The sequence below is a fragment of the Cervus canadensis genome, chromosome 10 (assembly GCF_019320065.1).
Source record: "Cervus canadensis isolate Bull #8, Minnesota chromosome 10, ASM1932006v1, whole genome shotgun sequence".
NCBI classification, from domain to species: Eukaryota; Metazoa; Chordata; class Mammalia; order Artiodactyla; family Cervidae; genus Cervus; species Cervus canadensis.
In genome coordinates this window covers 60,387,974-60,415,089 of record NC_057395.1, presented here as the reverse complement: position 1 = coordinate 60,415,089, position 27,116 = coordinate 60,387,974, and the positions used below count along the sequence as shown (strand labels likewise).

At 45.6% G+C, this 27,116-nt stretch overlaps 1 protein-coding gene across 1 annotated transcript in view; it reads right to left on the bottom strand.

Annotated features, from left to right (window-relative positions):
• HCK (HCK proto-oncogene, Src family tyrosine kinase) overlaps positions 1–16,822 on the bottom strand; it is a 42,121-nt gene extending 25,299 nt beyond the window's left edge. Inside the window, exons 1-2 of the mRNA XM_043479482.1 lie at positions 16,492–16,822; positions 348–465 (exon numbers count right to left, since the gene is read on the bottom strand). Coding sequence (XP_043335417.1) covers positions 348–464 — 117 coding nt within the window. The 5' untranslated portion in view covers position 465; positions 16,492–16,822. The remainder of the gene's footprint in view (positions 1–347; positions 466–16,491) is intronic.
• Positions 16,823–27,116: the final 10,294 nt, after the last annotated feature.

Below are 27,116 nucleotides of genomic sequence, written 5' to 3'. Positions count from 1 at the left end.
GTCATTTCTTCAACTGCTGTTGTGACTCAGCTGCTCACTCATTACCCTCAGCACTGATTCCTGGTACTGCCCAGGTGGGAAGGCTGGCCATACCCCCTGGGACGTGGTCACCCAGGCTGAGGGGCCAAGGCCTGGGCAGCGGGACAAGAAGCAGTGATGCCCTTGCCCCAGGTGCTCGGTGCTGGCATATCCTGGGGAGTCACGGCGCTGCTGGTGACCGGTCAGCTCCATTTCACCCCAAACTCACCCTGCTCACCCTTGGGAGAACAGGCAACTGTGAGAGCAGCTTGGGGCAGCATGGGGCAGCCCCGGATAGCCGCCGGTGTCCCCTTTCATCCCCTACTCACCCGCTTGCCCGAGGACGTGGGATCCGGCACATACACGGGGTTGTGTGGGTTGGTGTTGGACTCGGTTTTTGAGACCTTGCCTCCATTCCGGAGGAACTTGGACTTCACGCACCCCATCCTGCGGTAGAGAGAAGGGAGATGAGCCCAGCTTGCTCTGATCCCTGCAAGGGGGAGTTCTTTGATGCTGGGCTTGAGACACCCTGTCGCCAGGCTGGCTCCCCTCCCCGTGTCAGACCCCTACCTCACCCTCACCTAATGGAGCTCACTCTGCCCTTGTCATCTCTGGACTTCCCCATATCCACGTCTGCCACGCACCCACACAGAGCTGACAAGTTGTCAAAGTCATGCTACCAAGGACCCCGGCGACAGGAAGTTTATTGAGAGAATAAATTGTGATGATCATTGAAATTCAATACACTCTGGGGGCAGAAAGCCTGAGCTGATGCTTGGTCCCTCCCCCCGCCCCCACACCAACTGCTCACGTATCACTCCCCCCGCTCCCTAGTCTCAGTTCCTCATCAGCGAAATGGGGATAATAATGCAGCCTACTCTCAGGGTATTGGGAGGATGAGAAAGTACGTGGGTGGGGAAATAGTCTAGAGTCAGGCTCCGAGCCAACAGTAAGACTATACTCTCATATATAATAAGTTAATTTATATTAAATGATAGAGACCAGGTCACATAATGTGGCTCAAACAATCAAGTCACCATCCCCTCATATCACTTTATAATTGCCTTGTAACAGCTTCCTTCTTTCCTCCCTCCTTCCCTCTTTTACTTCCTTCCCTTCTTTCTCTCATGGATTTATTTGATCATTCATTCATTCATTCATTTACTGGGTAAACATTTACTGAGCACTTTTCTTTCTTTACATTTTTATTTATGTATTTGTTTTGGCTGCACCACATGGCATATGGGATCTTAGTTCCCCAGTTAGGGATTGAACCCATGCCCCCTGCAGTGGAGGCGTGGGATCAAACCCCTGGTCCACCAGGGAATTCCCTACTGAGCAGTTTGCTAAATCATGACTAAGACAAGCAAGTTCACGCCCCTATTGGAGCTCACCCTGGAGATGGATGCGAGACACAGATAAAGAACAGGTAGCAAATAATTAACAGGATAAATTTAGTTAGTGAAACGTGTGGAGATGCTCAAAGAAGATGCTGATAGGGAACAGCCATGCGGGGCCTCTTTAGACAGGGTGGTTGGGGAAGGCCTCTCTCAGGAGGTATTGGACCTGGGGCCTAACTGACACAAAGGAGTCAGTTATGTAACACTCTGAGGGAACAGTGTTCCCAGCAGGTGAGTGCAAACAGTGAGTGCAAAGGCCCTGAGGCTGGAATGTGCTTGAAGAGAATCAGGCACTGAAAGGAGGCCAGTGTGGCTGGAGATCACAGGCAGGAGGGAGCAGAGAGTATACCACGAGGCTGCCCCATCTTTACAGTGGTGAGGAATTTGGATTGCATTCTAAGGCTGATGAGAAACCAGGAAAAGTTTCATGTAGAAGGATGACAGGAGTCAATCTACACTTTAAATAACCCTGTCAGCTGTTCCGCTGCTCGTTGGAGTACAGCCTTTGGAGAATAGGTCAGAAGTCCAGGCTCGAGATGCTTGATGGTGGCCTGGCCTGGGGTGGTGGCTACTGAGGGGGTAAGGAACAGAAAGGGTCAGGAGACATTTTGGTATCCCTTGGATCATCAACTTAGATATTTTGGAGGTAGAGCTGACGGACTTTGCTGATGGATTTATAAAATTTAAAGACACTTAAAGAAAACACATTGATCTGATCAGAGTCAAAACTTCATTGTTAAAGTGGTAGAAACCTTTTATTCTTTTCTCAAAATGTGCCCGTGTTTGCTGAGAAGTCACATAAGGAAGTAATTGTTTTCCTCATCTCTGCACAATTGCAATTTTCTTCTAAAGCAGTTGTACTTATCTTGTTAGAATGAACATGTGTTTGTGGCTTAAGAAAAAAACCCAAATTCCTAGGTTTATGGGAATTATTTACTTATTTTTTTTAAAGATTCTTTTCATTTACAAGGATGTTTTTGTCTGTCCTGGTGGGAGTTGGGAACAGTTTACCACCTTAAGACTTAAGCGGTTTCTGCTTCATTCTCCTTTTTCAAATAAAGTAAGGAACTGATCCAGACTCCTGGAGCGCTGGATCATTAATTTGAAAAGTTATTGCAATTAATCACTGTTTTATAACATACTCATATGAACTGAAAATGAAAACCATTACCTCTCTGGCTTGTGATAAGTATGTATTACAGTTGTGGGAAATAAAACAGCTTATTGTGAGGTTTTGTATGACAGAAAATCATATTCCATTTCATATATTTTGATTAAGTTAAGAGTGATCTGGGAAGAGGATGGCTGTGGGAGGTAGGGCATCTTCCTCCACCTCTCTGAGCATGTATTTGGTATTCCTTACATCATCAACTTACATACTCAACGTGGCCACAGGGTCTTGAGGAGTAGGTCTCCTAACACATAAACACATGATCCAGGGTGGTGGTGAGCACAGAGTGAGTTGGAAGTCTGAAGGCATCTGCCACACAGTAAGTTCTACAGAAGTGCTAATCATATCATTTCCATTTACTGGCAGATGTGGCCCTGCCCTGGGGGAACACTGTTTGCAAGTCCTTTGGCCCTCAAGTTTAGAGACATAATACTTGAGAAGTTAATTTCTTAAAATAGGGAATTCCTGTTAGTTCAATTTTTGCACAATGAAGTATTTTTTTTAAGTGGTATATGGGCAAGAGTCAAATTTGCATAAAATGTGATTTCCCCCTAAACCAAGAAAACCACTCCACTGCTTGGCTTGGAGTGGCCTCTGAAATGCTCATTTTCATGACCACTAGACACAGCAATGTAATTTGAGCCATGTATATAATTTAAAATTTTCCATAGCCGTGTTTTTTCAAGGTAAAAAGAAACGAGGGAATTAATTTTAAGATGTATTACTTTTCCCAATATGTCAAAATTATTATTAATGTGATCAACATAAAATGATCAATGAGATACTTTATATTCTTTTTTTTTTTTAATGTTGAGTCTTCATATCTCAGCGTGTTTTTTACATGTACAGCACATCTCAGCTAGGACTTGCCATGGTTCATGTGCTCAAGAGCTGTCTGTGAGGACTTCCCTTGTGGTCCAGGTCCACACTGGCTAAGACACTGTGCTCCCAATGCACGGCGGCCTGGGTTGGAATCCTGGCCAGGGAACTAGATCCCACATGCCACAGCTGAAGATCCCTGCATGCTACCACTAAGATCCTGCATGCTGCAACTAAGACCCGACCAAAGAAATAAATAAATATTAAAAAGAGAGAGCTATCTGTGGCTGAAGCTATCTACTCAGCAGTGCAGATATAGAACATTGCCATCACAGCAGCACCCCAGAGACGGGTCCTGCTCATGTCTCTGTTCCTTGGTGCTCAACTCAGCACCTTGCTGGCACACAGTAGGAGTGTCACATGGTCACATGTCACATGGTCACATGTCACGTGGTCAGTGAGTAAATGTGTGCCCAGAGCCCATGCTTTCTGTAGTCAGTCGAAGATAAAAGCATCTGAACCTGGCTCCTGGCTCCTGCTCCAGCTGGGATGTAAAGACTAGACACACAAAATTACGTTCAAAATTATGTTCCCAAGGAGCTGTGAGGTATTGGCAAAGACAGTCAGAGCCATGCAAAGACTTCTAAAATACTTGTTGAGTGAGAAAAACAACCTGCAAGACATATATAATATCAAGCCATTTTGTGAATCTAATACATATCCAGGTTCTTTCACTAACATATACATGTTACTTTGTTCATAGTAAAAACAACCTGTGTATAATAATTGAGCGGCAGGATAATCAGTTGAATTTTGAAGAGAGGGAGGGATTTCAATAAAGATTTGGGGAAATCCAAGAATGTTTCATAGAAGCACTGTCTTTCAAAGAGAATTTGAGGAGGCTTATGATAATAAACCATGTACAGAGCACTTTAAGACTCAAAAAGGGTTCTGTTGCACCATTTGAAAGGAAAGATGATTGAATCAGAAGCCTGGGGTGCTACTGTTTCTGCCATTGGGAACTAGATTTATCTCTGAGCTTCCTACTAGCCAAGATAAAAAGGGAAATTGTACATTGTTAACATAAAACCCGGGAAGCATGGCAATTTACTGACAGAAACAAATTTTTTGAGCACTAAATGCAAAAGAGTATTATTATGTGGATCCTCTTATAAAGGTTACCAAAGAACACAGGGGACAGTGATTTGACAGCTGAGTCTGCAATATGCTGACAAGTGAAAGTCGCTCACTTTGTCAATATGTTGACAAAATGAAAAAAAAAAAAAGTCCAGTCGTGGATGACTCTTTGTGATCTCATGGACTATATAGTCCATGGAACTCTCCAGGCCAGAATACTGGAGTGGGTAGCCTTTCCCTTCTTCATAGGATCTTCCCAACCCAGGGATGAACCCAGGTCCCCAGCATCGGAGGCAGATTCTTTACCAGCTGAGCCACAAGGGAAACCCCTATATGTTGACAAGTGGTTCCCAAATGGGCTTCCCTGATAGCTCAGTAAAGAATCCACCTGCAATGCAGGAGACCCCAGTTCAATTCCTGGGTCAGGAGGATCTGCTGGAGAAGGGATAGGCCACCCACTCCAGTATTCTTGGGCTTTCCTGGTGGCTCAGATGGTAAAGAATCTGCCTGGAATGTGAGAGACCTGGGTTCGATCCCTGGGTTGGGAAGATCCCCTGGAGAAGGGAAAGGCTACCCACTCCAGTATTCTGGCCTGGAGAATTCCATGGACTATATAGTCCATGGGGCCGCAAAGAGTCAGATAGGACTGAGCAACTTTCACTTTTTCCCAAATAGGTGATGCTGGTGTTTGGCTGGGTTTCAGAACCATGGGATGGGGTGGGGAGAGGCCGAGGGAAGAAGTTTGTATAACCCAGGGCCTCTCTGCAGGGTGGAGACCACAGAGTGGCTCGAAGTGAGTTAGAAATGTAACAGAGTGCCTGGTTACTCAGCGGAGCATGGCCAGCATGGAAACCAGCAGCATCATCCTATTTGAGCTGTTAGAAATGAGGAACCTCAGGCCCCACCTCCCAAATCAGAACGTACATTACGAGGCCCAGGTGATTTGTGTGATCATTCTAGTTGAGAATTGGGCATGATGAATATTTTTTGCTCTTGCTTCCACAGCATCCAGCCCTCTTCTGATAACCGTGGCTGGATATTCCCTAGGAACCCAGCCTTCAGTGGGGCTTCTGGGGGACTAACCCCTCCCTTGTCTTCAGGGATTGACAACTTGATACAGGACCAGCTCATTAGGAAATTCCATGTCCTCCTGACAACCAACGGTGGTTGGTTCAGTTATAGGTGTGTATGTGATCTTATCCGAGGCGGAGTCTGCCCTGGGGTTTTGCTGGGAAAATTAGGGAAAAAGCACTCTCTTTCTATAAACATTGTTGTAGATGTGGGTGTGAATGTGGACGTAGCTGTTGATATGGGTGTAGGTATAGATGTGGATGTACGTGGCTGTGGATATGAAAATGGATGTAGATGTAGGTATAGATGTGAGTATAGATTCAGGTGTGAATGTAGGAAACTGGAGCTCTTGGGAGCCATTCTGACATCATGAAGGGAGGGACTGCCTTAGAGGGAAGCCATCACAGAGGACAGCAGAGCTGAGCAATGGAGACAAAGTGATTCCTGAAGACATGTTTGAATACCTGGATCTGGCTATGCCCAAAACTTTTCAACCTCAGAATTTTTCTAATTCACAAGCAAGTAAATTCTCAATTTTGCCTAAGCCAGTTTGAGTTGGATTTCTGCCACTTGTACCCAAAGAGTCCTCACTGACTCTTGACTATTCCAGGCAACACTCTGAATTGAATGAACTAGGGTTTCTGGGGATGAAGGCGTAGAATCTGCATTTCAAACAATTCTTTAGGAGTCTTATCACACTGAAATTTGAGACCCACCAATGTAGTGGAGGGAAGGCCAAGCTTGGGGTCTGAATACTTGGCTTTGGATCCCAGTTCTTCCACTGAGTGCTGCGTGACCTTGAGTAAGGCTCTTGCCCTCTCTGAGCCCCATTTCCCCTCCCCCGCCCCTTTATAACAGGAGGCACTTGCTTCTCAGGCTTGGCCTGAGGTCCTATGGGACAGGGATTTGAAAGGCTCTTTGAAATTTCGGAAAACACATGTTTCTTGTCTAATCTGACTCAAGACCAGGCCCTGAGAGCAGCAGTGGCTTGCCTGGCCACACATTAACTTAGAACAGCTGACCCCCAGCAAAGATACTTCCTCAGCTCACTGCCAAACCTCTGGGACCTGAAACCAGCTCCCCGTCCCCTCGGCTTCTGCAGGCACTGCGTGGTAGGGAAACAAGAAAGTTCAGCTTGCTTGGGCTGACTGTTTCCCATGGTCACCATGCTGGCCACAGAGACCTCAGAGACTCCTCCTGAACTCTCAGAACCCTGCCTGAGCATCCTGTGGAGTGGGTGGCAGGTGGTTTCCTAGGAGCTTTTAGGCTCAAGCAGTGGCTTCTGAGGGCTGGGGGCGAGGAGCCCTGGAGTTTAGTCCCACCTCTGCCGCAAACTCGTTGTGTGACCTCAGGCAAGTCCCAGCCTTTCTCTAGGCCTCAGTTTCCCCAAATATGAGATGAGATGTCGGGTGATTAGTTCTCTGAAGGGGACAGCTATAGTTCTTTCTTGGGTAGCATCTGCTCCTCCTTCTGACAATAGCTCCTCAATTTTCTTTGGGAACCACTCCTCTCCCATTCTCAATTCCTGGACTGTAGCAGAGCTGACTTCAACCTCTGACTGTAGGAATGGGTCTGTTATGAAGTCTGGCCAATCAGACTTGCAGTAATAGAAGCAGAGTTGGGCATGTGACTCAGTTCTGGCCAATGAGAATCATCCATTTGGCTGGAAAAGAGGCTTGCTGTTGCAAAGCAGAGCCTAGAAATGAGGAAATACAGATTCTTCAACCCTTTATGAAGCTGATATGCTTATGGGCTTTCCAATATCCTTCTTTTTCTGCTTGAGCCAGTTTAAGTTGGATTTATGTGCCCTTGAACCTCAAAGAGTCCTGCTGAGTGCAAAGGAAATTCTTACAAAGGATTGAAATTCATACTCAGGTGTAAATGGCTTACAGCAAAGATTGCCTTAATAGGAAGTTTTGAGAGAAGAAAGTAAAGAGGGTACTAGACCCATTAGAGCGGGTGCGGGTGTGTGGAGTATGAAGTTGGTGGCACTGAAGCCATGCCTAGAAAGGGCCTGACATGGATTAGGCTGTTCATATATATGAACCCATCTGTCAGATGGGGAAATGGAGGCCCACAGCAGAGAGATCCCTAGGTGGTCAGTGGCAGGTAGAGCAAGAACCCAGCTCTCCTGCCTCCCATTCTCCACTGGGTCAGCCTCAGAGGCTACAGCAGGGAAAGCAGGAGGGGGTGGAGATGAGCAACCCAAACAGGAAGTTTAGGAAGGCAGACCACCAGGGGCCCAGGGCTCAAGATTGTCCATTTAGAGGAAATTTCCCTTCTCAGAATAGCTCAGTCATGAGGGCAGAGGGAAAAACCTTCCACTGTTGGGGACCAAGTCCCCGAAGAGTTTTCAGGAGCACATAGCTCCCTCTCCTCAGGTTCCTTGATTCTTCTGAATGAACCAGCCAAACCTCCAAGTGACTGCTATCCATAATGGACATTTAGGGGTCACCTCTGACTCTCCATCTCTTCCCTTTTCCAACTGTCAGCTTCTTTCTGATCAAGAGCTCAAAACTTTGATTTTGCAAATACCCAGAAAGGGCGGGTGTCATGCCTTGGTTTACACAACAGCAAGTGACCGAGCAACATAGGAAAGAGGAAGTCAGGTCTTTGGTCATTTGCCCGACTCAGTCAGAAGGTTGGCTCTGAGATGTATGTGTTCCAACCACTTGCTCCAAACAAGTAGTAAATTTTTAGCGTGTTCAATGTTACCTCTGGGTCACCTGATCAACTCCAGAACTCAAGGGCACTTGTAAGCCTCCTTAGAATACTTTTATCTTTAAGGTAGGCAGAGGGCAGGAAAGTTTGGAAAAATATAGGGTCCGGAGGATCCTCTGGAGAAGGGCATGGAAACTCACTCCAGTACTCTTGCCTGGAGAATTCCGTGGATAGAGGAGCCTGGTGGGCTATAGTTCGTGGGATCACATAGAGTTGGACATGACTGAGCAACTAACACTTGAAGCCAGAAAGAGATGGGTTTGAATGCCCTTTCTGCCTCTTACAGATAAATGAGCTTTTAAAAATATAAGTCAGATCACGTCCCTCCTTTGCTCAAAATATCCCCGGGCTGCCATCTTACTTGTAGTAAGAGTCCAAGTCCCCTCTATGGCTGGCAAGGCTCCATGACCTGGGGTCCCCTCAACCTCACAGTCCTGTCTCCTCCAGCCCTCCCTTGATTTTTTCATTTCAGCCACACTAGCCTCTTGCTATTCCTCAACTCACCAACCATGTTTCTACCTCAGGGCTATTGCACAGGCTGCTTTCTGGAACATTCATTACCCAGAAAGCCTCTTTCTCTTCACCCAGGTCTTCTTGCAGATCTTAGTTTCTCAGCAGGGTCTTCTCTTATCCCCCTGGCTAAGATAGGAGCACTGTCCCCAACTCCTATCACTTTCTGGCCCCTTCCCAGCTATATTCTTCATGGCTTTAGCCACCATCTAATGTGGTGACCGCAAGGATGAGCCTCTCAGATCTCCAAATGCAGAGGGCAGAATTGACCAGTGGCCCCAGCTGTTGTGCTTGAAGACTATCACTGTTGCCTTGGGCTGCTCCCACCCAGTGACTGAGTGTGGCAGGGGTACTGAGGCAGGCCCATGCCAGGGGACCTCTGATGGAACCTCCTTGACAGCCTTGCCAACCTTCCTTAGAACTGCCCTGCAGTCTAAGACATCTCTACCTTCCTTCCCTTGCTTCTTCCCTTCTTTCCTCTCTCCTTCTTTCATTTGGAGTCAGACATGCCTTGCTAGTATTCATGTATGGATGTGAGAGCTGGACCATAAAGAAGGCGAGCCCCGAAGAATTGATGCTTTTGAACTGTGGTGCTGGAGAAGACTCTTGAGAATTCCTTGGACAGCAAGGAGAGCAAACCAGTCAATCCTAAAGAAAATCAACACTGAATAGTCATTGGAAGGACTGCTGCTGAAGCTGAAGCTCCAATACTTTGGCCACCTGATGCGAAGAACTGACTCACTGGAAAAGACGCTGATGCTGGGAAAGATTGAAAGCAAAAGGAGAAGAGCACAGCAGAAAATGAGATGGTTGAATGGCATCATCAGCACAACGGATATGAATTTGAGCAAACTCCAGGAGATAGTGCAGGACAGGGAAGCCTGCCATGCTGCAGTCCATGGGGTCGCAGAGTCAGACACGACTGAGTGACTGAACAGTGCCTTACTATCTTATAGGATACCTCTCCTAGCCTCTCCTAGCTTCTTCTACAGGCATTCCCTCTAATCAGTTTCTGAGAGTCACCTTCTCCAAGGACCTGACTAACTGAATGAAATGCTCTTAGCTGCCAGGGTGCCCTAGATTTCTCCTTTTAAACAATAGTCACAAATGTGTGTTTAAACTGAGAAGGATGGTCCATGTTTGCTTATCTTTGCTTGGAGAGGAGCAAAGTCTTTCCTTGATTGGAGCCGAGTGAAGGTGACCCCCTTCCAAAAGGACGTGGTGGCCAGTTCGCCCAAGGGACAATTTTTCACTTCAGCCTCCCACCGTGCTCTGAGGCCAGCTGCCCCCAAATCTGACCCCCTCAAATGGAAACTTCAAAGTTTCCATCGTGTGCTCTGACCCTTTTACACTTTCTTTTTTATTGTTGACAGAGCCTATTCTTTTCTGTTTTGGATGGTATGCATTTTTGTTTTTAAAATTACCTTTCATCACCTAGTAAAACACTACATCGTCCTTGTTAAAAATGAAAACAATAAAGCTAAATCTAAGGCACCTTTGGAATAAGGCCTGTAAGGTACCCTTTCCAGGCCCTCCACGGCCATCCCTCCATTTACCACCCCCGCCCAGGTAGCCTCTTCTCATGTATTTGCATATTATATTAAAGAATATATGTCAGTGCCCCGCCCCCTTGCTCAGCTGTTCACCCTTCTGAACACTCGCTGGATGTCCAACTGCCAGGACCTGCATCTCTTCATCTAGCAGATTTCTCTGTGGTCCTTGGGGCCTGCTCTGCCCATAAGCCTGGCAAGTGGAAGTGCTAGAGTATTGTCAGCCCGTGGGAGCAAACCTCATCCCCATCAGCTGTGACTGACAGGATCAGGCAGATAAGTATCCCAGTTCCTCTACCTCTTGAGCTGCCTCAGTGGCTCCCAGCACTCCCAGTTGAACTGAGCTCCAGGTGCCGACAATGGGACTGACTTGATCACATCTTTATTGTCTGCTGACCTGGGTTCGATCCCTGGGTTGGGAAGATCCCCTGGAGAAGGGAAAGGCTATCCACTCCAGTATTCTGGCCTGGAGAATTCCATGAACTGTCCATGGGGTTGCAAAGAGTCAGACAAGACTGAGTGACTTTCACTTTCACTTCTCTTCTCTGTCTTGCTTCCGCATTCTCCTACAGGGTTTTCTGGGATCAAATCCCAAATAAACTAAACAGTGAATGCACTTGACATCTCTTCTAGGGTCTGCTTCTGGGGAAACAGGCTGACACATATACACTCATAGAAAACATGCAGTATCATTTTTTTGTGTGTGTTAACATAAAAGGAATACCATTTTGCATGAATTGTGAGGCATTATCTTATCTTCATTTTTTAGATGAGGAAATTGAGACTCAGGGAGTGAAAGAATTTGTCTGATGCGTCACAACTTGTATGAGGCAATGTTGGCACTCAAACCCAGGCCTCCCGGAGTGCTCTGTCTGCATGCATGTGGGCTAAGTGGCTTCGGTCATGACCGACTCTTTGCGATGCTATGGACTGTAGCCCGCCAGGCTCCTCTGTCCATGGGATTCTCCAGGCAAGAATACTGGGGTGGTGGCCATTCCCTTCTCCAGTGCTCTGTCTATGGTTCTTCATGTCTCTGGCAGAGTTGAGGGAAGGTCTCCTATTCTCTTGGCTGCACCTAAGTCTCCTGGACCAAAGGATTTCATGGTGATGGTGAGATCTCAGGTAGGTGTCGTAGGTCAGGATGAGGACTGTTACAAGGCCCAGCGCAGGGCAGGACCACCCAGAGGGTGCAGCCTGTGTGACCATAGCCACTGGCCAAGAACAGGACACATTTTATATTCAAGCAAGGGTTTCTTCTGTGTCCTTACCCATGCCTCTGGAATTACATACTAAAACTCCCAGTCCTGGGGTGGAGGAAACTGGAGAAATGGCCTGGGGTATCAAAGCGCTGTGGTGGGGGGTGGCTTAGAAAGACAGAGGCTAAGAGATTGTACCATTAACTTACTCTGTAACTTTGAGAAAGTTACTTATCCTCTCTGGACCTGACATTTCTTTTCTATAAAAAGGGAGGCCTTGTCATGATTTTAGGACTGGGTTTGAGAACTCAAATAAGCTATAGGGGCCCACAGGGCTACCCACATGGGGTAGGGAGTCCAGGCAAGGGTGCTGCAAACTGGACGGTTCAGGGGCAGTCTACAGGGCAACCCCGCTCAGCATCACCCACGCTACGATGAGTGGATAGCAGCAGAGCACAGGAGACCAAGGTTCTAGCCCCAGCTCTTCTAGTTGTTCCAGAGAAGACAGAAATTCAGATTTCTATGAGCTCTCTTGACTTTAAATGTTAGCGCATATTTCAGAAGAATCATTGTGTGAGGCCGGGGAAGGCAATGGCACCCCACTCCAGTACTCTTGCCTGGAAAATCCCATGGATGGAGGAGCCTGGTAGGCTGCAGTCCATGGGGTCACTACGAGTCGGACATGACTGAGTGACTTCACTTTCACTTTTCACTTTCATGCATTGGAGAAGGAAATGGCAGCCCACTCCAGTGTTCTTGCCTGGAGAATCCCAGGGACAGGGGAGCCTGGTGGGCTGCCGTCTATGGGGACGCACAGAGTCAGACACGACTGAAGCGACTTAGCAGCAGCAGCAGAGTTGTGTGAGGCCAACTGAAACACACATATTTGCTGAAATATGTCAGGCAAAGGAGGGGAGGGAGTGTTCAACACCCCTCAGTTCTGTATTTTTGAGGCCCTACTATGTCTCAGGTGCCAGGGTTAGAGATACAGTACTTTTGGAGACAGATATGTCTGTGTCCTCATGGGACTTAACTTTCTAAAATAGTTTAAAGTCCAAGCCCTGACCAGTCCTCTGAATGCAGACAACTCTCTCCTCACCCTCTGGGGTAAGAGGCCCCCAGACAGCAGCCTGGTTGGAGTGAGATTGAGACTCATGCTTAATGAATAATGGTTTTAATAATAATTTTTGAAAAGGAAAATAGCAAGTGTTGACCACAGGGTGGAGAAACTGGAACTCTTGTACATTGCTGGTGGGAATGTAAAGTAGTGGAATATAATTTGGTGATTCTTCAAAAGTTAAACATGGAGTTACTATATGACCCAGAAATTCTACTCCTAAGTATATACCCAAGGGAACTGAAAACAGGTGCTCAAATGTATGTACAGGCATGCTCACAGCATCACCATTCACAGTAGTCAAAAGGTGGAAACAACCTGAATTTCCATCTACAGATGAGTGAATAAACAAATCATAGAACATACATACAATGAAATACTATTCAGCCATAAAAGGAATTAAATGTGTCAGTATTTAATGTGGATGAACCTTGAAAGAAGCCAGTCACAAAAGGTCACATATTATATAATTCCATTTATCTGAAACATCCAGAGTAAATGAACCCATTGATACAAAATGCAGGTTGGTGGCTGCCAAGGGCTGAGGGGAGGGAGGAAGGGGAATAACTGACTATGGTGTTTCCTTCTGGGATGATGAAAATGTTTTAGAACTACACAGAGGTGCTGATCACACAACCCACTGAACATACTGAATGCCCCACTGCATTGTTCACTTAAAAATGGTTCATTTTATAATGTTATATGAATTTCACCTAAAAAAGTTTTAAAAATTTCAGACTATGGACTTCCTTGGCAGCCCAGTGGTTAAAACTTCACTTTCCAATGCAGGGGGTGCGGGTTTGGTAAGCTAAGATCCACATGCCTCGCTGCCAAAAAACCAAAATACAAAACAGGAGCAATACTGTAACAAGTTTAATAAAGACTTTAAAAATGGTCCACATCAAAATACTTTAAAAAAATTGCAAGCTACCTAAAAGTGCTTTGCTAGGATGGTTAAAACAAATTATAGTGCCTCCAAACAGTGGAATATTACTCAGTCATTAAAAATTTGAGGATGTTTTAATGACATGGAAAAATGCTTGCAATGTAATACTAAGCAAATAAGTGGGATAAAAATTGTATATGCAGCATTTTACTAATTATGTTAAATAAAACGTGCACAGAAAAGTAGACTATAAAAATAAACTAAAACATTTGCTATCCAAACATTTTTTTAAAAGATTCATGCTTCTGAGAATTTCCCAGCTATCTGTTGGTTAGGGCTCTGTTCTTTCACTGCTGAGGGCCCAGGTTCAATACCTGGTTGGGGGACTAAGATTGCTCAAGCTGTGAGGGGAGGCAAAAAGAAAACCCCCAAAAAACCCAAAAAAACTGAAAAGCGAAACAAAACAAAAAAGATGCATGCTCCTATTGTTGGAGCATATACTAAGTGTCAGGCGTAGTGAATAAGGCGGAGGAGAATCTTTGCCCTCCTGCAGCTGAGAACAGGTGACAGTGGCCCTGGATCTAGACGGAGCTGGAAGGTCAGCAGAACCGATTCTTTCTTCTCTCTTCTCTGCCCCAGACCCCCTGGGTGACATTTCCATGCCTCAATCCTCCTCATACACAAAACTGCCCCTTGGGACAGCCACTCAGCCTCTTGGTGTTTCCCCCTAGAAACACCTGTACATGAGCCCAAGACCACACATCAGGCTGGCCCCAGCAGTGTTGTTTGTTGTCATGAAGCCCTGGATCAACCTGAATGTTCAACATCAGGGGGAATGAGAAGTAGGGCAGGATGGTCCCCTCCTGGAATCCTCCACTTAGAAAGAATAAACTAGAGCTCTGTGTCTTATTCTGGCTAGATTCTGACAACTTAATGATAACAAGGCAGGGGAAAATGAAACTGCCGCCGAATCTCACAGTTAGACAGCATTTATGTAGATCTTTAAAACACGACAGACAATTTTGGGTATTGTTTATGCACCCACATATATATGTAACACATTTTTAAAGGCACAGACAGGAAGAGCTATAATTCATGACAGAGATTGTCTCTGGGGAGGGAGAGAAACAGAACTAAGATGGATATAGGGTGGGGAGGCTTCAATGTTATCTGTTACTTTTAGTAATTGTATTTTTCAAAAAAATGGAAACAAACGTGACAAAATGTGAACATTTGTTAATTCTGGGTGGTGGGTTCCTGGGATATTTAGTATATTACTGTCTTTGATTTTCTGTATTTAATGCCGCCCCCCCCACAAAAAAAAGGATAGTGCAGAGAAAGCAATGATGAGAACCAATATCTTTTGAGGCCTTTCTCTCTGCTGGCCAAAGTGCTTCTCAAAGTGTGGCCCTTGAACCAGCAGCAACAGCATCACCTGGGAATAAAAATTCTTGGGATCCTGTGCCAGACCTATTGAATCACAAACTTTGGGGTCAAGGCCCAAAAATCTGTGTCTTAACAAGCTTTCCAGGTGATTCTTATGTACCATTTAAGTTTGAGAACCACTAGGCTAGACTGTAATAGCTATGACCATTGTTAATGGATATTAAACAGTTAGACCTGTTAGGCAATAAGCAGACCTGTCAGTAACTCAATCTAATCTTCAAAACAACCCTATGGGGACTTCCCTGGTGATCCAGTGGCTAAGACTCTGAGCTCCCAATGCAGAGGGCATGGGTTTGATCCTTGGTCAGGGAACTAGATCCCACATGCTGCAACTAAGACCCATTACAGTCAAATAAATAAATAAATACATTTTTAAAAAGACCCTCTGAGGTAGCCATTATTTCAAATATCCCCATTCTACAGTTATGGAAACGGAGGCACAAGAATGGCCACATCCTCTGCCCAAGGTCCAACAGGCAGGTCGCCCACCCCAAACCCCTTACTTGGCCACTTCAGTTGTGTCCGACTCTGTGCGACCCAATGGACTGTAGCCTGACAGGCTCCTCTGTCCATGCGATTCTCCAGGCAAGAATACTGGAATGGGTTGCCATGCCCTCCTCCACCCTCCTCCAGGGATCTTCCTGATCCAGGGAGCAAACCTACACCTCATGTCTCCTGCACTGGCAGGTAGTTCTTTACCACTAGCGCCACCTGGGAAGCCCAAACTCACTTAACATGACCTCTAACATACTCTATCTCATGGCAGTCTTGGAAGACAGACCTAATAGCCCTCTTTGACAGATGAGGAAATTGGAATTTATAGACGGAGAGTGAGTGACTTGTCCAAGGTCTCACAGGAGGAAAGTGAGGGGGCAGGCATCCTCCTGTGGTCTGTCCAGGAGGTTTCAGGGTCCCACCTAGACCGCCTGGGAATCAGGGCGCAGCTGGGAGGAGGAGGGAGCCCAGCGAGCGAACCGACCCAGCTGCAGCCCTGCCTGGGTGTGGCTTGCGCTGTCACGCCCACGGCCAGCTGTCCCCTTCCCCACCATGGCTGCCAAGCCGCCGTGACCGTGACTGTCACCCAGCCCCAGCAGGAACCGTAAGGGCTTTTCCCCTCTCGGGATCCTTGAAGCCATTTTTTTTTTTTTTTTTGGTCTCTTGCAGAAGAGGAACCTGGACGGCCCAGGGAAGTGGCGGCTCAGGCAGAAAGTCACCCTCCCGCGTTCCCAGGTTCGCAGCCGGGCCATTAGCCTGTTCATCTGGACATCCTCCCCCGAGGGTCGGCCCCCGCATCCCGCCGCCTGTCCGCCGCTCCCCAGACGGTCTTTTTCCGCTGAGCCCCAGCCTACGCGGCTCACCACCCTGGGTGCCCTCAGCCGCCCGAAGACCCGACCGTCAGACCGAGTGCGAGGGCCGGTGTCCCCCGACCCCCGGGTTCGAAGCACTCACCTGGGCGCCCGCTCCTCTTCCGGCGGGCAGCCCGGATCCTCGCAGCTCGAGCGCCCCCCCAGCTCGGCAGTCCCCGGGGTCCCGGGGCGCTCGAGAGCTAGGGGAAGATGGATTGACTTTCAAGAAGAGGCTGGGGATGCGCTCCGAGGGGCTTCGGTGCCGTGCGTCTTTGGGGGGTCCCTCTGGCGCTGGACTGTCCGCGTCCCCTTCCACTCGCCCCTAGGCCTCGGCGGTGCGTCCCGGCCGGAACCAGGGACTCGGTGGCGCCCACAGACCATCTGGGCGCCCGGGGCGATGCTAACCCCGCCCCCAAGTGTCCTAAGCCCGCCCCGGAGATTCTGACCCCACCCCAGGGACTCCAATCTCTATCCCCACCTCCCAAAATCCTAATCCCGCTGCCTAAGGATTTTTTAAAACACCGCCCATCCAAGGCTTCTAACCCTGCCTCCAAGAATCTTTACCTCATCCCCGAGGGGCAATAACCCCGCCCCCAAGAATTTTAACCGGTCCTTCCAAGGTCCTAATCTCCAAATAAACTAACACCTCCTCCAGTGTATTCTAATCCCGCCTTCCAGTGCCCTAACCCTGTCCCAAATGATTCTAAACCCCACCCTCCCGAGAACCCCAGCACCCCATCTTCTCCTGGGATCTTAATTCTGCCCCAAAGGATTTTGAATCTCACCCAAGAAGGAATTTTAACCTCGCCTACCAGAGGTTTCTAATTCTGCCCCCAGGATTTTAATCCGGCAAGTGGAGGATCCTAGTCTCTTTCATAAAAAGATTCTAACCCAGCCCTCAAGGTTTGTGACCCTAATCCTAGGGATACTATTCTAATCTCACTCCTGGGTGATCCCAGCCTATTCACATAGGATTTTAATCTGCCTCTCCCCGCGCCGCCCCCCCCCCCGCCCCCGCCCCAAGGATTCTAATCCGGCCCATTCAAAGATTCAACCCCTGCTTTCCAGGTTTCTGATCCCACGTATCAAAGGATTCTAAACCGGTTCGGGAGGGTCCTAACCCTACCTTCCTCATTCTCACAGGACTACCCACCCCCACCCCAAGCATTCCGATTCACTTCCCCACCATTCCAGTCGCCTCCTTCTAACCCAGTCCCCTCCCCAACGCCGTGTCCCCAGCCTTCCCGGCCCTTCTGTGGTCTGCGGTTTCTGCTCCTCAGGCCCTGGCTATTCAAACTCTATGCAAAGTTTTTGCCCGCAGGAACCAGCCTGACTCACTCCTGGCCAGTTTCCCGGTAGCTCAGAGGAGCTCGAAAATTGAGGGGGCAGTAAGCAGCACTGGAGGGTACAGTTTGAGGCTGCAGATGAATGAGAGGTGTCCAGGGCCAGACAAGGGCAGAGCCCACTCCTCCTGGAAACGGACTGTCACCCTAAATCCTGCTGAGCACACCTCCAAGAATGTACAGAAACACTACGGTGTTTCCGGAGTCCCACCCGCTACCAGTCATTTCAGGCCCCCACCATCTCTCATTCACTCGTTCATTCACTATGCTGGGGCTGAGCTACATAGGACTTTTCAGCCTCAGCACTATTGATTGACATTTGCGTGCCTGCTCAGTCGCTCATTCTTGTTGGACGCTTTGCGATCCCATAGACTGTAGCCTGCCAGACTCCTCTGTCCATGGGATTATCCAGGCAAGAACACTGGGGTGGCTTGCCATTTCCTCCTCCAGGAGATCTTCCCCACCCTGGGGTGGAACCTGCAGATGGATTTTTTTGCCACGGAGCCACTTGGGCAGCCCCACTGTTGACATTTAGGTCCTGAAATTCTTTGTTGTGGGGAGCTGTTCTGTGCATAGCAGGGGGTTGAACAGAATTCCCAGAAGTCATCCACTCGATGCCAGTAGCAGCTCCATTCCTTAGTTGTGATAGCCAAAAATGTTTCTGGACATGACCAAAGGTCCCCTGTGGCAGGGGGAACGGCAGGTGGTGATGGAGGGGGACAGAACCATGAATAAGAAAGATAATGACCCTGCTCTTATGCGTTTGGTTTATGTGCTTCAATACATGTATGCCCTTTTAAAAAGCAGATATTGTTTTAATTGTGTGTTTAATTTTCTTGGATAGTACCTCAATTTTGTACTTTTTTTTTCACTCCATCACTAGATACTATCTAGTATCTATCTATCTAGTATATATCTAGCCGTGTTGCTGAAGGTCATTGTCTATATCCCCCATAGTCTATTTATCCATTCCGCTAGTCACAGACACCCAAATGGCACACAGCTTCACCCCACCATAAACAGTGCCACTGTAAACATCCTGATATGAGTTCCCTTATGAACCTATGTGAGTATTTTATTAAGACTTGGCTTTGCCAAGAATGACAGAAACTTACCAAATGGCTGCTGCTTGGATTCCTCTCCACCATTTCCCCATATCTTGACTGTATCTTAGGTATCGTCTGCTAGTCTTAATTTGAGTCCCCCAGAAGTAGACCCTAGACACAGATTAAAATGAAAGTTGGTTATTTAGAAGATGCAGAAAACACGGGTAAAGGAGTGGGTGAATGAGAAGGGAAGAAAGCCACTCAAGAAAGCATTACCAAGCTAGCTCCAACTGGGGGCTCCTGGAGCTCATTCATGCCTGGGGAATGAACCCACACAGAGTTATCCCACCTGAGACATGAGGTAGTCTGGGCATTTATACACCAGCTCCTGTCAGACATTGGATAAGGGCTGCTCCTGCAGCTATTTAGTCACTCCACAGTGTCTGACTCTTTGTAACCCCATAGTTGCTCCTGGTGGGGCTGGATATTAATCCTGTAATATTTCTGACCTGCCCCATGCATGCTCCAGTCACCAGAGAGAGCCTCTAAGAAGACAGATGCAGGTTCTGGGGATGTTAGAGTGTCATCTCCAGCATCAGCTACATCTTCTGAGTTTGCCATTCTGATGGCAAAGGACCACTTATAGCGAAAACATTCTCCTGTTAATAGCCAATTTCTCCAATTTCTTCTTCTTCTTCTTCTTTTTTTTTTGGCTATTAAAGTAATGCTGCAATGAAAATCGCGTATGTGTTCCCAAAGACCCTATCAACTTTACTGCAGCATAATTTTATAAATAAAATGCGCCATTTAAAATACTCAGCTTGATGAGTTTTGGCAACTGTAGACATCTGTGTAATTACCACACTAATCAAGATATAAAGCATTTTTATCACTCCAAGAAGTTCCTTATACCCTGCTACATTCAACTTCCCCATTCATTTCCTAGGGTAACAATTGTTTGGCTTGTTGTCACTATAGATTAACTTTGTCTTTTCTAGAATTTCACATAAATTCAATCATACAATATGTTTCTTTTTGTGAATAAAATGGGCCTTCATTTTACTCACATATTGCTTTTAAGAGTTTAAGTTGTTTCATATTCTAGTATGTTTTCCTTTTACTGTGCTGAGTTGTATTCCATAGTACAAGTGTATTACTATTTGTTCATTCATTTACTTGCTGGTGAACATTTGAGTTGCTTCTGTTACACGAATAAAGCTGCTATGAACATTCATGTACAAGTCTTGGCATGGATACATTTTCATTTCTCTTGGTTAAATGGTTTGGACTGGAATTACTGGATCATATAATAAGTGCATGTTTAACTAAGCTTCCCACTAGGTGGTTCAGACAGTAAAGAATTCACCTGCAATGCAGGAGATCCGGGTTTGATCCCTGGGTCGGTAACTTTATAATACAAAACTAAAGTGGTTTTCAAAGTAATTATACCACCTTGCATTCCCACCAGTGATGGGAATCACTATGGTTTCCAGTTTTATCATGTCCTTGTCAATTTTGTATTGTTCTTTGTAATTAAAAAAATATTTCCCCTCTAACTCATATTAGCATGAAAGAACATTGATACAATTACAAATTTTACCCCAAAACACTGCCTTACTAGTATTTGGGATAGCAAACATTTTTTCTACTCAGGCATTCATTTATTCGTTGTCATGGGGAATATAGCTGACCACAAGAAATGGTGCTAAATGCTGCATCTTGGAGTCAGACTAGAGTTCAAACCTTGACACTGCTATTTATCAGCTCAGTGATCTTGCACATACTGAGTCACCTCTCCGAGCCCGTCTCCTCATCTGTCAAGTGGGAATAGTAGTAGTATTTACATCAGTGAATCATTGTGAGAGTCAACTGACATCTTATGTCTGAGGATGGTAAGGATTATAAGAAAAATGAAGCAAAGCAAGCGGCAAGGTAGCAGGGGTGGGGAAGGAGTGATGGTGTGACCCAAGACGGAGTGGCAGGGAAGCCCTCTCTGAAGAGGGAGCATGTATGTAGATATGCTGAATTGGGGGAGTGAGTAATGGAATAGTCTGAGGAAATGTGTTTCAGGCAGAGGGAATAGTAATGGCTAAGGTCCTGAGGGGCGACTGCACTTGATGTGTTTAAGGAACACAAGGAAGTCAGCGTAGTTGGAACAGAATGGGCACAGGAGAGAATGATGGAGAGGATGTTGGAGAGGGTGTGAGGTCAGACTGTAAGGCCATGAACATCCTGATAGTAAACTTTAATTGACACAAGATGGGAGCAATTGGAGGGTTCTGAGCAGAGGAGTAAGCCACAACTGGCTTGTATTTTAATGGGATCTCTCTGGCTTCTGGGAGGAGAATGAATTAGAGGGACCAGGGGGAAGCAGGGAATCCAATGAGCAGGCTGAGGCTATGCTCCAAAGGCGAGATGATGGTGACACGGGCCAGCGTAGTGGCAATCAACAGTTGTAGATCTTTTCTCAATCATTTTCAGATGCCTTAAACTTCATGGATATGCACAAGAAAAGTCATTGCAGCACCACTTTTTACCAGGAAAGAATTAGAAATAAGCTAAATGCCTGTCATTTGAGGACTGGGAAAAAAATGATAATACAATAATGGAGTGCCCAGCAGTTGTCAAAGGAATAATGATGTTTAAAAACTATTTGTCTTTGTATACACTGGCAATGAACAAACTGAAAATAAAGTTGAGAAAATAATTTCACTTACAATATTAATGAAAAGAATAAAATAATTAGGAATCAATCTAACAAAAGAAGTGCAAGATACTTGGAAAACCAAGAAACATTCTTGAAAGAAGCTTAAGAAGACCTAAATAAAGTCATCTCATGGGATGGAAAAGACATCTTATGGAAAAGACATCCCTTTGTGGACTAGAAGACTTAATATTAAGACGGTGATACTCCCCCAAATGGTCAACCAAATCCCTATCAAAACCCCAGATATCTTTTTTAAGAAATAAAAATAGACAAGTTCATCCTAAAATTTGTATAGAAATGCAAGGAAGTCAGAACAGCCAAAACAATCTTGCAAAAGTAAACAGTGAAGGACTCACTCTTTTTAATTGAAAACTTAACTACAGTAATCAAGGTAGTGTGGTTACTGGCATAAAGGTAGAAATATAGATCAGTGGAACAGAATTAAGAGTCCAAAAGTAAATCCTCACATTGACTGCCAATTGATTTTCAACAAGGGTGCTGAGACAATTCAATGGGAAGAAAGAATAATCTTTTCAACAAATGGTTTTGAAACAACTGGATATCCCCATGCAAAACAATTAAGTTGAACCCCTACCTCACACCACCCACAAAATTTAGTTCAAAATGGATCATAGACCTAAATGTATGAGCCAAAACTATAAAACTCTTAGAATTAAATCTTCACAACCTTAGGTTAGGCAAAGCAATCTTAGATGTGGCATAAGTGATAAAAGAAAAAAAATAGATAAACTGGACTTCATCAAAAGTAAAAACTTGTACTGCAAATGATACAATCAAGAAGATGAAAAGACAACCCACAGAAAGGGAGAAAGTATTTGCAAGCCATACATCTGATAAGGCACTGGTAGCCTAAATATTTAAGCAACATAATTCAATAATAAAAAGACAACATACTTGAAAAGTGGGCAAAAGATCTAAATAGGTATTTCTCCAAAGAAGCTATACAAGTAGCTAGTAAGCACATAAAAACACTTGGTAACATTAGCCATTAGGGAACTACAAATTAAACCACAATGAGATGCCATTTCACATCCATTAGAATGGCTACTAAGAATAAACACACAATAGCAACAGTTGATAAGACCATGAAGAAATTAGAACCTTCCCGTATCATGGTGGAAATGTAGAACGGTGCAGCCCCTTTGGAAAGTAGTGTGGCACGTTCTTAAAAAGTTAACATGGAGTTACCATGTAACCCAGTAATCCCACTTCCAGGGTGTCTACCCGAAAGTATTGAAATGTATGTCTACACCAAAATTTGTAAATGAAATTTTCATAGCAGCATTATTCATAATAGCCCCAAAAGTGGAAACAACTCTGATGTTCATCAGTGGATAAATAAAATGTGCTCTATCTATTCAATGGACTATTATTTGACAATAAAATGATATGAAGTGTTGAGACATTCTACAACATGAACTTTGAATATTTGTTAAATGAAAGAAGTTGGTCACAAAATATCACACATTGTATAATTCCATTTATATGAAATATCCAAAATAGGCAAATTTACAGAAACAGAAAGTAGGTTAGTGATTGTCTAGGGCGGGGGTGGGGAGAAACAAGGACTGACTGCTAATGGGTACAGGGCTTTTTGTGGGGGGGGGAGTGGGTAATGAAAATGTCTTAAAATTGATCGCAGTAATGGCTGCACAACTCTGAGAACATATGAAATATTACTAGATTGTACATTTAAATGGATGACTATGTGGATTACAATTCAATACTTTTTTAAAATGAAAAAAGTTCTATGTACTAATAGGGAACAAGTGTGTAAGTGGAGGGGAGCGAGGTGCACAACAGCTTCTGTTTTTCTATGTGTGTAGAACAAGAAAACAAAGATATGGGAATTTACCAGCACATGCCTGGGCTGAGTCAGGAAGGGCACACAGAAGAAACAGCCCCTGTGGTTTCTTCCAGGGAAGGGAACTGTGTAGCTGGATGAGAGAGGAGAGAGGGAGGCTTATTAGTCCTAGCATACCCTTGGTACTCTCGAATTTTGAGCCACCTAAATATATTTATTCAAAAAATAATATTAATTATTCAAAAATAAAGTCATTTAAAATATCAGAGATTTCATGGACAAGGTAGAATTGAGGCTGGGTAGGATTTTTAGGGGATGAAGAGTCCTTTTCTGTCTGTGCACTTGCCATTGGGACCAGCAGTGCAGGGATGATGGAAGCAAAGGCGCTGAGACTGGACTGACCGCTTCTCTCTAGCTGTGACTTTGGTCAAGTTACTCAACTCCTCTCTGTCCATACTTCATCTGTGAAGTGGAATGCTAAGAGTGCTTACCTCACCAGGTCACTGAATCACTGCATGTCAAGCTCATTACTGTGCCCTCACTTACATCATCTCACTTAATCTCTTTGAAACAGGGATGATTATAAGAGGATGGCTCAGAGAGGCAAAGACAGTTGTCGAAGGTCACACAGCCAAGAACAAATTCGAACCCAGGTCTTTGAGCCTCCGGTGTGCCTCCAAAGGCTGTGCTTGTAACAACTACACAAACTTAGCAAGTGTGCCCTGGAGACTGAAGAGCAGAGACAGAGACATGCTGATGGCAGGACATGACACAGGGCTCAGTCTTAGAGAACAATGCAGGCTTCACTTTACAGAGGGTCAGAGGTCTGCTCTTTCAAAAATATATTTTCCTATTTCCAGGAATATTTGCATTTTATTTATTTCAAATTCTTTGGGAACTGCTGATTGTTTCACATTCAAAGCAGGATAGGGGATGGGGAAGAGAGTCACAATTGTTATTTCAGAGCCCAGATATTTCCCCTTTTTGTTGCCAAGTAGTTAGTGTTCATTTCACAGCTACACTGTCCCAGGCAGGAGGTCACTGTTGCCCTCATTTTCCAAGAGAGGCAAATGAAAATCTGAGAAGTTTAGCCCATGAGAACCTCACAATAGCTCCTAGCAGGTCCTTGACCTCTCTTCTTAAAAAACTCCTCCAGTCTCCATCATCTCTAGCTGCCTCCGCCAAGCCCAGCTCTGCCCCTGCCCTGGCTTATTTTTCTCCAGAGAACTTGTCACCACCAGGCACTCTAATACATATCTATGTTAACCTGTTTGTTGTCTATCTCTTCTACATTTTTTTGGCATGTTCCATGCAGATACTATTCATGCACACTGTTTTACAGATGGAGAAACTGAATGAATGAAGGAAACTGAATTAATGAAACAAATAGAATGATGAAATGAATGACAGTGCCTAGGATCCAAACCCATTCATTGATCAATTCTATTAATATTTATTAAGGACTTACTATGTGTAGCTTCCAGGCTTTTCTTTACATATTTACATACAAATACAGGTAGGTGGCACAGTGGTAAAGAATCAGTCTGCCTATGCCAAAGCTGCAGGCGATGTGGATTCAATCCCTGGGTGGGAAATATTCCCTGGAGGAGGAAAAGGCAACGCACTCCAGTATTCTTGCCTGGAGAATTTCATGAACAGAGGAGCCTGTCGAGCTACAGTCCACAGGGTCATAAAGAGTCAGCCACCACTGAGTGACTGAGCATGCACGCACACATAGGTAAAAAAATTAACCATGTTATTTTTTTTTTTAATGAATGTACTCTCTGTACTATTCTACAAGCTTGTTTTAGGGCTCTCTCTATGTTAATTCACCTGAGCAAGGCTGGGGCCCATGTCCTTTAATCTCTCCGAAAGCAGCCAGGAGCTGGGAGGACAAAAATTTACAAGATAGTCTTGGCCCTCAAGCAATTCAGTTAGGGAGAGAGAAACTTAGACCAATAGCTTAGACACAGAAGTGGAAAATTCTGTGGTAAAGAGGCACATGACATTGTAGAACCAAGTAGGAGGGACACTGGCCCAGCCTGGGATGCATCACGGAGAACTTCTTGGAGAAGGTGATCCTTTGAGGTTCAAAGGATAACAGTGGAAGGTCATGGCAAAGGGTCCTCCAGACAGAAACTGCAGCCTTTCAAAGACTGGAGACTGGCCTGTTTGAGCAACCACAGACCTTCTTTTTGTTGGTGTCTGAAGCCCTAGGCAAGAGAAGGCACATCCGGAGGCTGGAGATGGCAGGAGCAGCAGCGGATAAGGAGCTGGGACTTTCTTATGAGGGTGACCAGGGAGATTGCCCTATGGGTGTCTTGGAAGCTCACCTACCCCAGGTACCACCCTAGAGACAGCCGACCTCCTGCTCACGGGTGTGGCGGAGCAGAACGGGGACAGGGGTGGAGGGGGTGTCCACGGAGTTGTTTTTCTGCCCCCAGCTGCGTGGCCACCTCCAGCTGATGGATCTCCCCCGGGGAGGAGGGGTAGGGGACAGTTCGGTTTCACAACCCTACTCCCTTCCCCCCTTGTCTCCGGAGGCCAACAAAAGAGGAAGCGCTACACCGACTTCCTCCTGGGTTCGGGTGCGCGGGAGCCGGGAGGGGTCCTTCGGGAGGGCGGAAGGATGGGCGGGGAGATGGGCGGGGCAGAGCAGGACCTGCCCGCCAACCCGCGCTCAGCCTGGTCTAGCCCCGCCCCCTTCACTTGGTGGCCGAGCTCCGGCTGGGTGAGCCCAGGCCTGGAGCCCGGGGAGCAGGTTCGCCTCCCGGCAGTCCTAACTCACTGTTCCTAAGAAAGACCTCCTTTCTGAGATTCACATCTTGAATGAGAGGGCACATCCTACCCAGCAATTTAAAACTGAGGCGTTGTGTATGAATTATCATGGAGAGAGCCCCAATATATGCTTTCAGAATAGTATAGAGAGCATATTCATTAAAAAAAAAACAAAAGCAAACGGAAAACACATTGTTTTGTATCTACCTATATACACAGCCGACAGGAACAGAGATTGTCACTAAAGAAGTAACATGGGACCAGAGAGAAAGATGTGATGACCTTTCCTCTATTTTTTAAAACTAGGCTGTATTTGTTTTTATTTGTGTAATTAAAAAAATTATAAATGAGAGGATTGGTATGTATGGTTATGGAGGGTCCTTTCGCTAAAGTTTCTTATTCTGAAACTTCCCCCAAATACATCAAAACTGAAAGACTTTTACAACAAACCCCTATACTCACCACCTGCATCGACCATGAATATTCTGCTTACTTTATCACATGTCTGTCCATCTAGCTGTGCATCAGTTCATCTTTAAAAAGTATTTCAGAGTGAATTAGTTCAATGTTTGCTTACAAATTTTTGATGTAAAATGTATGTACAACAAACTGCATAAGATTAAGTGTTCATTTGCTGAATTTTTGCAAATGGATTGTACATTTATATAAATTCAACCCCATTAAAATAGACATTGCCATCAATCCTGAAAGTTCCCCTTTGTCCTATTTTAATTGCCAGCATTCTATGAGTCAGCATGTCACACAGGGCCAGGTATATATTAAGTGGTCAATAAATGTTGGTTGAAGGATGAATGTGCACATGGCCTTCTCCCCTGAGGGCAGGATCATGTCTTTTTTTCTTGTACTCCCCACAGAATGGATACACAGTATAGCTCAGATGGTAAAGAATCTGCCTGCAATGCAGGAGGCCTGGATTAGATCCTTGGTAGGGAAGATGCCCTGGAGAAGGGAATGGCTACCACTCAGTATTCTTGCCTGGAGAATTTCATGGACAGAGGAGCCTGGCAG